The sequence below is a fragment of the Schistocerca cancellata genome, chromosome 1 (assembly GCF_023864275.1).
Source record: "Schistocerca cancellata isolate TAMUIC-IGC-003103 chromosome 1, iqSchCanc2.1, whole genome shotgun sequence".
NCBI lineage: Eukaryota > Metazoa > Arthropoda > Insecta > Orthoptera > Acrididae > Schistocerca > Schistocerca cancellata.
In genome coordinates, this window is record NC_064626.1 from 559,502,978 (window position 1) to 559,515,991 (window position 13,014).

The 13,014-nt window shown below is 40.7% G+C and overlaps 1 protein-coding gene across 1 annotated transcript in view; it reads left to right on the forward strand.

The window, feature by feature from the left end:
• The window catches only part of LOC126180959 (esterase FE4-like), a 166,063-nt gene that overhangs the window by 32,880 nt on the left and 120,169 nt on the right, over positions 1-13,014 (forward strand). The window contains exon 4 of the mRNA XM_049924733.1: positions 12,377-12,514. Coding sequence (XP_049780690.1) covers positions 12,377-12,514 — 138 coding nt within the window. The remainder of the gene's footprint in view (positions 1-12,376; positions 12,515-13,014) is intronic.

Genomic DNA, 13,014 nt, shown 5'->3' on the forward strand with positions numbered 1-13,014 from the left:
TATAAAACTTTTACTGTCAAACTTTTATCAGTAAATTGTTGACGTGTTCATAGCATAGTTTCTGAATTTACTGCACTCTAGGAAATCTCTCACCCTCGAATTATTCTTGAGACTGAGAGCTGGCTGAAACACAAAGTAGAAAGCTCACAGACATTTAACAGTTCATCAAATGTATATCAGAAAGACAGATTACATGCCATAGGAGGGGGAGTGATCATTGCAGTTCACTAAAATATTGTCTCTATTGAGGTTGAATTTGAGTGTGACAGTGATGTTATCTAGTTAGGTGTAACAGATCTAGATAAAATTGAGTTAATTGTTAGATTTTTTTACTGGCCACCTGATTCTGTTTGTGACAGGTTTAGAATCATTCAAAGAAAGAGTATGGTCAGTCATGCAGAAATACCCATATCATGCAATATTAGTTGGAGGTGACTTTAACCTGCTGAGTATAGACTGGGACATATATGGATTCATTGTAGAGGGTAGAGACAGTCTCACAAAGTACTTGTGAACACATTATCCAATCACTGTCTTGAGTAGCTAGTTAGACAGCCCACACACATGGGAAATGCATAGCTAAAAACAAGCCTGACCTTATCAATGACATCAGTTGAGGGATGGTGATTAGTGGCCATGATGTCATCATATTGACTGTGTTTAAATGGATTGTAAGTAATACTCTGTAGAAGTATGTACTGTGCAAGTGGATAAAGGATGGAAAAGAAGCACCATGGTTTAGTAATGAAATTTAGAAAATGCTGAGGAAGCACTCAGTTCAGAATAGAAAGTGCAAATGACTACAGGGAAAAGTTGTAGAATTTTGTGTGGCTGTAAAAAAGTCAGTACATGAAGCATACAACAACTACCATTTTTATACCTTAGCAAAATATCTTCCTGAGAACCCAAGAAAATTCTGATCCTACTGAAAATCATTTAGCAGGTCTGAGGTTTCTGTCCAATCATTCACTGATGAGTCTGGTGTGGCAGTTGAAGATAGTAAAAAGAAAATGAAAGTTTTAAATTTTGCATTTAATAAATCATTCACACAGTGGAATCATATAAACGTACTGTCTTTTAAGCATTGTGCAGACTCCTGTATGGAGGTCATTGTAATAAGCATTCCTGACATAGAGAAACAACTGAAAGACTGAATGCAGATAAGCTGCCATGTCCAAATTGAATCCCAATTTGGTTTTACAAAGAGTACCCTATGGCATTGGCTCCTTACTTAGCTTGCTTTATTGTGAATATCTCTCCCAGCACAAAGTTCCAAGTGGCTGGAAAAAATCACAGACAACTCCTGTATATAAGAAGGCTGAAAGAACATGCCTTCAAAATTACAGACCAGTATCCTTAACATTGGTCTGCTGCAAAATTCTTCAAAATATTTTCAGTTCAAAGATAATAAATTTCCTTGGCACAGAAAAGCTTCTGTCCATAAATCTGCATGGTTCTAGAAAGAATAGCTCATGCGAATCTCAGTTTGCCCTTTTCCTCACATGGTATCCTGTGAACTGTGGCTATAAGGCAGAGCTGGGTAAATACTGTTTCGTGAGCACTGGCACTTGCAGATGCCCACAAGGTCTGTCCATGGCTCTCCTCCACTCTGCCGGCCAGCAGTACCCCCACCATCTACTTGCCCAGTCATGCATGTCACTGCACTGTGCAGAACCACTTACTTCCCGTCGTTTCTATTGTCTGTGCAGACATTGCGTTTGGTGTTTGTGATAAAACAGAACTAGTGGGTGGAAAATAGCTGAAGAGGAGTTAAGATTGTTGAAACAAAGGTCCTTTGAACCCATACTCGTCAATTCACAGTGGGAAGAAGAGCACTTTTTCTTAGAACACAAAGCAGGCCTCAGTTTTTCATTTGCAATGCAACATTGTCTTCATGGAAGAAGTACAATGTGAAGTGACATTATCAATTGCTTCATGAGAAGGATAGAGCCAGTTTGAATAATGAAGAAAGAAATGCCAAACTTATTGAACTGAAGCAGAAAAAGGAGAAAGACATATGTATACATGTAGATAATTATGACACTGATTCACATTATTACTGTTATTAATAATATGTTATGTGCATTTACCATCACCTTTACATTCACCTGTATGTATTTACATGACAAAAACCTCATCATCCAAAATGATGCACTGATGACAGTAAGCTATCATGTAGCTCTTAAAATAGCTAAAACAGAACAGCCCTTTGGTGATGGAGGATTTATGAAAGAATGTTTTGTTGCTGCTGCAACAGTTGTGTGCCCAGCAAGCATTGCACTAGTTGTTAGTGAAAACCATTTGGAACAGGAGAGGCCCAAAGAAAGTTTTGATGGGTTTGTAATGGTGCTACAGTCTCTTGAAGGCATTTTTGATAGTAGCTTTGAGGACTTAAATCGACTGAAACGCGATGTCAACTTTTTTGTGACTCCTTTTGCAGTTAACATTGAAAATGTGCCTTCTGAAATTCAGTTGGAGCTCATTGACTTTCAGTGCAATCATGTGCTTCAGAAGTTTCACACTGCAGAAACCTTGGAAACCTTCTACAAATATTTCCCATATGAACACTTTCCATTGTTATTTAAAATAGCTGCTTGTGTGTGTAGTTTTTTCAGAACAACATACTTATGCAAAAGTGTTTTCTCCATAATGAAACTGACAAAATCAAAGCTTGGGAGTGGTCTTACTGATGTTCATCTGACTGGTGCATTGTGCATATTTACCAGTAATTTCACACCAAATATCGAGATGCTAGTTCAAAATCATTTTTTAAACATGCAGGATAATGTAACTTAATGCCTATGTCCTATTCATACATAGTACCCCTCCTCCTAACTACACACGTCTGCGTGAATATAACATATCATTTACAATACAAATGTGTTCATTTCTTAATTGTTTATGTCTATATCCTATTTGTGGCCATGAAAGTAGAACATGCTAAATGGTTCGAAACTGTGTTTCATCCGTACATGGCCAACCGTTGCATGACACAGGATACATGAATTTGGGATAAGTACAATTTACACGTACATCCCACACACACACACATGTTGTGCCACATATGGCTGGCCTCCCAATAACAGTCTACTCGTGCCAAGTCCATGGACACCACATATGCATGAAACGACCTCAGAGTATGTGAGCTCAATCTGCATTATGTATGTTAGCTTGTCGAAACTCGGCAGCATGCGCGAAGTGCTCTCTTAGTGGTATGGTTGCCCCCTGTGTTGTGTGCATACCCAAGCAGCCAGCCACATCGCACAGCTCTGCCACCTGCACTACATGCCCTTACTACTGCTTAGCGTTACCCTCATGGCTCACAGTGCCCACGGACAACCATGCGGGCAGCTCTCATGCCCACTCTTGATATAAGGCAACAGTCAGATTCCATGTTTCTAGTTTTCTGAAAACATGTGACACAGTGTTCCACTGCAGACTGTTAATGAAGTAATGAGTGCATGGACTAGATTCCCAGATATGTGAGTGGCTTGAAGTCTTCATAAGTAGCAGAACCCAGTGCATTGTCCTTGATGGCAAGCGTTCATTAAAGACAAGGGTATCATCAGGAGTGCTCCAGAGAAGTGTGTTAGGACCACTGTTATTTTCTGTATACATAAATGATCTGGCAGACATGGTGAGAATCTGCAGTGGTTTGCTAATGATGCTATGGTGTACTTGAAGGTGTCGTAAGTGAGTCACTGTGGAAGGATACAAGATGACTTAGACAAAATTTCTAACTGGTGTGTTGAATGGTTGCTAGCTCTAATGTAGAAAAATGTAATTTAATGCAAATGAATAGGGAAAACAGGCCCATGGTGTTCAAATACAGCATTAGCAGTGTGCTGCTGGACACAGTCACATTAATTAAATATCTGGGTGTAATGTTGCAGAGCAATATGAAATGGAGTAAGCACATAAGGATTGTAGTAGGGAAGGCAGATGGTTGACTTCAGTATATCAGGAGAATTTTAGAAAAGTATGGTTCATCTGTAAAGGGTACTATGTATAGGACACTAGTGCAACCAATTCTTGAGTAGTACTTGAGTGTTAGGGATCCACACCAGGTTGGATTGAAGGAAGACATCAAAGCAATTCACAGGCGGTCTGCTAGATTTATTACCAGTAGGTTTGAATAATGCTCTAGTACTATGGAGATGCTTCAGGAACTCAAACGGGAATTCCATGAAGAGAAGGTGATGTTCTTTTCAAGGAACACTGTTGAGAAAGTTTAGAGAAGTGACTGTAGGAAAATTCTACTGCTGCTAATGTCCATTCACATAAGGACCATGATGATCAGACAGAGTAATTATGGCTCATATAGAAGCATATTGACAGTCGTTTTTTCTTCATTCTGTTTACAAGTGGAACAGGAAAGGAAATGACTAGTAACAGTGCAGGGTATCCTCCACCATGCCCTGTACGGTGGATTATGATGTCTTGAGATATCAGGCATTCTTCCAGGTAACAGCATTATTGAAGCACAATATTTCACATGAATCATTATCTTCATCAGGTGTCACCTGCAACTGTTCATTGAGTGGAACGGGTCTAGAACTTATACAGCCTTCCCCCTCCATGGCCAGTTTCAGGTATTTCATTTGCAGTCTGCTCCCACTAGCAGCTGCCTAAGGCATTCCCTCTTTGGTCCAGTGCACCAGATTGAGTGCTGGCATTCTGTCTTTGATCCAGTGCACCTGACAACGTGCAGGCATTCCATTTTCGGTCCACTGTAGTTACAGGTGTTCCCTCTGCAGTTTGCTTCCATGAAAAATGTTCTTAGGCATTTCTCTCTTTGCTCCGATGTGCCAGCTCAAGTGCTGGTGTTTTGCCTTTGGTCCATTGTACCCGTACCCATGGTGGTGTTCTGGTTTCAGTCTAGTGCAGTTCCCTGTGTGGTCTGCTCCTACTAGAAGCATCATACGACATTCCATCTTCAGTCTAGTGCACATGTTGGTCTGTCTGTGCTTCATTCCCCACGACCACACCCTCAGTTCTTCTAGTTGTGGTGTTTGCTGATGCCCCTGTTGCATTTTCAGTAACTCCAGTGCAGGATGCCAGTCTAAACTGAGTTGGAACCCAGTATAACAAGTGATGAGATTTTCCATCACCTTAATTTCTGTATACTCTCTTATAGCACTCCACCAGTATCTTGGGGCCTATTCAAGAACCCTTGTTTCATCATAGTTCATGGAATGATAGAGTTCCAGACAGTACTTAGCAGTGGCTTATTTATTTGCCTGGCTTAGTTATGTGTACCTCTGATGTTCTTTGCATTTGATGTCCACTGTCCTAGTTGTTTGGCCAACGTACAGCATGCCTCACAGGCAAGTTATATTATAAGTTCTTGGTTTTTGTAGTCCCAGGTCATCTTTCTCATTTCTCAGTAGTCCTCTTATTTTGATACATGGACAGAACGCACACATTATATTATGCTTCTTGATAATCGTGCTGGTTTTGTCATAAACAGATCCCGCATAAGGCAGGTACACCACTGCCTTTGCCTCATCTTGCACTTCTTCTAGATGGCAGAGAGGCTTGTCCTAAGGCCTTCTGAATCTGTCTGGCTGTGTATCCATTCTTGCATAACTCTGGTTTTAGATACTCTGTTTCTACTACCAAAGTATCTGGGTCTAAGTGTGTGCCCTATGGACTAATGTCTCCATAACTCCTTTCTTCTGAACTGGGAGGTTGACAGCTGCTGGCTTGCACATATAAATCAGGTATACATCAGTGTGCAGGATCACAATATATGCTGTGGCCGAACAGCCCATCTGCCCACTTTTTGATGAGTACATCCAGAAATGGAAACTGACCATCCTTTCTCAATTCAGTAAGATGTTTCAGAAACTCAGGGCATGCAACTTATTCTCCAGACTTTGCTCCATCTGACTATCATCTGTTTGAATCACTGGGACACACTCTTGCAGAACAATGCTTCAGTTCATATGAAAATGCACAAAAATGGCTCGCTGACTGGTTCACTTCAAAAGAATAACTGTTGTTTTTGGCATGGTATTCGTAGTCTGCCAGAGAGGTGGGAGAAATTCATAAATAGCAATGGAGATTATTTTGAATAAAATATTGTTTATCAGTTGCAAACAACAGATGTGTAATTATTGCAACCAAATTCTGGTTCCATACTTCTACTCCTGGTAGTTGTGAAAGTGTTGCTGGTGCAGGATTTTGTGCACAAACTGAGCCCGTAATTATGTCCCAAAAATATTCAGTGGGATTCATGTCAGTGACCTGGGTGGCCAGAACATTTGCTCAAATTGTCCAGAATGTTCTTCAGACCAGTTGCAAACAATTGTGGTCTGGTGACATGCCGCATTGTCATCCATAAAAATTCTATCATTGTTTGGAAATATGAAATGCAATAATGGGAGCAAGTGGTCTCCAAGTAGTTGAACATAATGATTTACATTCAATGATCAGTTCAGTTGCACCAGAGGACCCAGTCCACTGCATGTAAATACAGCCCACACCATTATGGAGCCACCACCAGCTTGCACAGTGTCTTGTTGACAACTTGGGTCCATGGCTTCTTGGGGTCTGCACCACACTTGAACCCACTTCTTACCAACTGAAATCAGGATTCATCTGACCAAGCCACGGTTTTACAGCCATATAGGGTGCAACCGATATGGTCACAAACCCAGGAGAGATGCTGAAGGCAATGTCATGCTGTTAGTGAAGGGACTCAGTTTGGTCATCTGCTACCACAGCACATTAATGCCAAATTTTTCTGTGCTTTCGTAACGTTTATGTTCATCATACATCCCACATGGGTTTATGCGGTTATATCACACAGGGTTGGTTGTGTATTAGCATTAACATATCTATGCTAATGCTGCTGCATTAAGTGAAAGCTGTCAACCACTGCTTTGTTCTTGATGAGAGGCAATGCCTGAAATTTGGTATTCTTGGCACACCCTTGACACTGTGGATCTCAGAAAATTGAATCCAACTACCATTCAGCATCCAAAGTCTGTTAATTCCCGTTCTGCAGCCACCTGAATACAAATAACAACTCCCTTTTATACCTTGTGTACACAATACTACCACCATCTGTACATGTGCATATCACTATCCATTGACTTTTCTCACCTCATTATATTGGCAGCCAGTGGAGACACAGAATATAAATTGAGATCAGTTTATACCTTTGCAAACAGATCCAATGTGTCCTTCAGTGGTGCCCTGGTGGACAGAGAGACATCAAAACTGACCATTATATCAAATTCTGTGATATGTAGTTGCTTGAGGTGGTGTAAGAAGTCTTCTGAAGTGTGGATGCAGTGAATACACTTCCCCTAATATGGTAACAGCTGTTTCTTTAATTACTTGGCTTTTGAGTACATTTATGTGCTAGTTTAAATTACATTTGGGCACAGTGGCACACCCTCTTTGTGCACTTTTGGCAGCTGATATTGTCCCATTGGAATTGCCACTCTTGATCATAGTTGTGTGATGACCTTGTCAGGCATACCAGTTTCCTTCAAGAGATCCCTGATCTTCTTGTCCACATTGTCCATAAGGTCACATTCCAAAGTCTGTATGCAGGGGCCTCCAGACGTTGACACACTTTCTCATCATAGTCAGACTGCTGCAAAATGACTCTGGAGTTGCCTTTGTCCACTGGAAATGCCATGATGTTGCTGTCTTTCTAGAGTCTCTTGAATGCAAGCTTCCCATTATTTGATATGTTCGATTTTGGAAGTTTCTTCTCCTATATATGGTAGAAATCTTGGGCTACTTGTTACAGTGCACTGATGAAACCTGAAATGGGAAAATTTCTAGGCGTCATTGCGAAGTTGAGCTCCCTGCCGAGTACCTTGAAAGTGGTCTCATCAAACTGCTTGCCACTTAGGTTAATCACAGTGAGAGAATATCCTCCATCTGCTATGCTTTCTTACTCAGGCAGTCAAATTTCACTCACTGGCATGGTGGGGAATTCTTCTTTCTGCACTCCACTAGAGATGGAGAGGCACTGCCTACCCTGTGCCAGTCTTCCCCTGTTAAGCAAGCTGCCATGTATGGGTGAAGATATAAAAGCTCCCTACTTCGACATCTAGCCTATGGTGCATATCTTTAATCCTCTCTCTCATAAATGTCATGTAGACACAAAATTTGATGTTGTACACCACTCTGGGATTGATGTGATGCTCAATCCTGGTGCAAACTGACACTATGTCACCTTCTTGACATCTGAGTAGGGAGCTGAAAGAATTCAGTACCCTCCCTCATCTCTGTCAAATTTTGTCCAGTTTCTTGGTATTTCAGTACATCTCCTCCCAGTAGAGTTTCTTGATGTAATTCTTCACACTTTCCCAGTGATATGATGACGTCTTTAAATGTCAGATATTCTACTGGATATCAGTGTCATTCATTCACAGTATTTTGACAACATGACTTTTTTTCTTCACCAGTTGCAACCTGAGATGGGCTTGTTGAGGGAAATTGGTCCAGTACTTATACCTACAGCCTTACACCTCCTTGGTTGGTTCCAGGTATTCTGCCTGCAGTCCGCTCCAGCAAAGGGAACATATGGAACTACACTAGCCCTAAAATGAACTGCCAGAATGCGGTTAATCACACAGGACTCAAAATGAAATGCCAGAGCTCGACCTGGTGCACCAGACTGAAGAGGGAATGCCTAAGGCTGCTGCTAGTGGGAGCAGACTACAGACAGAATGCCTGGAACTGACTACGCAGGATAAAGGCCATATATATAAATACTGGGCCTGTTCCACTTGATGGGCAGTCACTGATTAAGATAACAATTTGTGTTGTCAAAATATCATGCATGAATAGCACTGATACCTGGCAGGACACCTGACACCTCAAAATGTCAATAGATTACAGGTAAAGTCTGAAGAATGATATTCAGATACTTTACCAGGATTAAGAACCAAATCAACTCCAGAGTGGAGGACAAGAAAAAACATCGGGTGAGTGAGACACTTGTGAGAGAGAGGATTCGAGATTCATGGTGTAGGTTAAATGTTGTTGACAGGGAGCTTTTACACCTTTACCTGTATGTGGCAGCCTCTTTAACAGGTGAAAATTGGGACAAGATAGACAGTCACCTGTATACGGCAGCCTCCTTAACAGGTGAAAATAGGGACAATGTAGACAGTGGCTCTAGGACTCTAGTGGAATAGACCAAGAATAATGCCTCAGCATATCAGTCTGCAAAATTTGACCTTATGAGTAAGAAAGATGGAAGACACTCACAATGTAATTATCCTAAGTGGCAAGCAGTGTGATGACACCACTTTCAAGGTACTCAGCAGGTGGCAGAACTTCGCATCAACTCATAGAGATGTGCCCTTTACAGGTTTCATCAGTGCAGTGGAGCAAGTAGCCCATACACTACCACCAAATCTGGTAGAAGAATTTTGCTGGGAGGCCTACAAAGTGCTCAGCAAGGTAAAGCCTCCAAAATTGAATGTCTCAAGTTCTGGAGTATCCTGAAAACAGACTTTTGGAATGTGATCCTATGGACAAAGTGGGCAAGACATTCAGGGCTCTCTTGAAGGAAACTGGTATGCCTAACAATGTCATCAAACAACTATGATCGAGAGCATCACTTCTACTGAGACAAGATAGCCTGCAGAAATTACATAAAGAGGGCATGCCACTGCACTCAGTTGTCACCAGCTTTGGTTCATCAATGTACTTAACAGTTAAGTACTTGAAGAAGCTGCTGTTCATATATGTGAGGAAGTGTAATCACCAATCTGGAACAGCTGTTCCCATAAGTGGGGAAGTTTAATCACCACATCTGCAACTCAGAGGACTTGTTGCAGCGTATAGACCAACTAGCAACTGCATATCACAGAATCTGATACACAGTAATAGTCAGTTTTGATGCTGCTTACCTGTTCACTAGAATGCCACTGAGAATCTCATTGGAACTGATTACAGAGAAATTCAGTGATGTTCTATTAGACTTGATTATATTGACCTCAACTTAGTTTCTGGATGGGTTCAAGATTATGAGCAGGCAGAAGGTGCAGTCATGGGCAGCCCTCTTTCTCCACTGGTTGCCAATATGTTCTTGGAGAGTTTTGAAAAGGAGGCATTAGTGATGGCTAGATTCAAACCAACATGCTTCTTAAGGTATGTGAATGTCACCTTTGTGATGTGGCCTCATGGTAGCGAGTGGCTCAGTGAGTTTCTGGGATATCTTAGTGCACACATCCCAAATATTACATACTCCATGGAACTGGAAAAGGATGGCCAGTTGTCTTTTCTGAATGTACTGGCCAAAAGGAAAGCAGATGGGTTATTTGATCACAGTCTTGTATTATAATTCTACACACACTGATTCTCAGGAAGCATAATATCAAATGGTGTTCTGTCCATCTACAAAAATAAGAGGATTACTGGAAAATGTGAAAGATGACCTGGGACTATGAAAACCAGGAATTTATAATATACTTCACGTAGGTGACAGGTTGTACATTGGCCAAACAACTAGGACAGTGGCCATAAGATGCAAAGAACATTAGTGGCACATCTAACTAAGACTGGTAACTAAATCAGCCATTCCCAGGCACTGTCTGGAACTTAATTACTCCATGACCTATGTTGGAACAAGGGTTCTGGCATAGACCCCCAGATATTGGTGACAGTATTATAAGAGAGTCTATAGAGTCGTCACACTGGGTACCAACTCAGCAGAGCCTGGATTTCTGCAATGGAGTTACTGAAAATGCAAGAGGGGCAGCAGCAGAACTCCACAAAAAGAAGTATTGAGTCTGTGAACAAGTACTGAGTCTGTGAACATGTGCATTGGACACTAGACAGAGCACCAGGCACACTGGACTGAAGGAGGAACGTCAAAAGATACTTTTACAGGGAGCATTTGTTTTTACATGTTTATTAGTAGGTTCAATGTTTGCTCCCATTGTGTGAGCAAGTTATCGTTGTATTTGATAGTTAATTTTTTCTGTGTGTAATTATTTGTGTCATAGCTGTAGTCCAAAAACTCAGTTTGACTTTTGTCATTGTTTTATTTTTTTCCAGTTTAGTAACACACCATATTACTTTTGCTTTATTCTTGGTATGGCAGTCTAAACTGTTGCATTGGTTTTGATTTTTTTTACAACATTAGGGATAAAAATGCTGTTGGAAAGTGTTTAACAAATAATTTAATTTTTTGTGTATGAAGTGCATTCTGTGTTCTTTTTTAAGTTTTCTCTAAATATTTTGAATGTGTGACTAATTGGAATACCCACTCAGTATATTTAATTTTCAACATTTCATCAGTCTGTTCATATAAACCATTTGCTATTAGTTTCATATTTGAATGACGAGAGGTAGTTTGGTCCACAAATTATGCTGTTGCATTATGACATCCAATGGGTTCTTGGAACTTTAATACGGGAAATAACTCAAATTATGACACACCAACAACGTTAGATGTCCTTGACCACAATTATCTGACTGAAAGTCAACAGTATAGTGTCCACTAGTCTCCAGTTGAGTCTGCATAACCTTATGTCAGCTGTTTAATGAAGCTTAAGACATTTCCTATTTGTGGCATGTAAGTTGTGAAGAGTACTTAAGTTGTGTATTTCCAGACTGACTAACATCACACAGCATTCTGAGAGCTGTCTCCAGAATGAGATTTTCACTCTGCAGCAGAGTGTGTGCTGATATGAAACTTCCTGGCAGATTAAAACTGTGTGCCGGACCGAGACTCGAACTCAGGTCCTTTGCCTTTCACAGGCAAGTGCTCTTCCAACTGAGCTTCCCCAAGCATGACTCACGCCCTGTCCTTGGAAGAGCACTTGCCTGCGAAAGGCAAAGGACCCGAGTTCGAGTCTCAATCCGGCACACAGTTTTAATCTGCCAGGAAGTTTCATTGTGAGAGCTGTTCATCACAATGTTCAATTATCTAGCAAGCCGAGTACTTAACTCCAATTTTTGCACTAATAATGACTGCTCCTTGTTGACTATTTGCATGTGTTTATCTAGAAGTGTGTATCTGTTTCCAAAGATTCCTAAATGATGTTCTTAAAATGGTAAAGTGTGTTAATGTTGCAATTTCTCTGTCATCTCCTTCTATCAGTGATAGAAGTTAAACCTCTTTATTTATGCTATGAACTTCCAAAAAGACTCTAAATCACAGGTGGGAAGGCTGAAACCAATACTTGACTTTAAAATACCAGTTACCTGATAATCACCATTATGGCTTTTCCTTCTCATGACTGACACCTAGCGACATCTTCTTATCTGTTTACCCTTCCCTTTGTATTGTCCCCAAAACACTGAAGCTACCCAAGGTAGCTAGATAGAGCACATGATCAAGATACGCAATTAATTTATATAAAAAATCTCTAATGTTCTTTTATTCTTGAAGGAACCTGTACCGGTGAAACCATGGCAAGGCATATGGGATGCATCACGGTTGAAGATTAACTGTCTGCAGCTTGATGATGATAGGCAGAAAGTTGTTGGAGAAGAAGACTGCTTATATCTTAATGTTTTTACATCTCAGGTAAACATTTCAGTTGACTAGGAACTAATAAGTTTTATTTGTTAATGTAGAGCATATCATTGCTAATCTGACATAAAATCAAAGCCTATAGCAGGAAACCAAACATCCCTTTACTGATGGAATGTTGTGTTTGTTCTGTATGTAGCTTACAAGGGAACATCCCCATTGCACCCCCCTCAGATTTAGTTATAAGTTGGCACAATGGATAGGCCTTGAAAAACTGAACACAGATCAATCGAGAAAACAGGAAGAAGTTGTGTGGAACTATGAAAAAATAAGCAAAATATACAAACTGGCTCGTCCATGCATAAGACAGGCAATATTAAGGGCAATGTGAGACGAGAAGTGCCGTGGTCCCGTGGTTAGCATGAACAGCTGCGGAATGAGAGGTCCTAGGTTCAAATCTGCCCTCCACTGAAAATTTTGCTTTCTTTATTTTTGCAAAGTTATGATCTGTCCGTTCGTTCATTGACGTCTCTGTTCACTGTAATAAGTTTAGT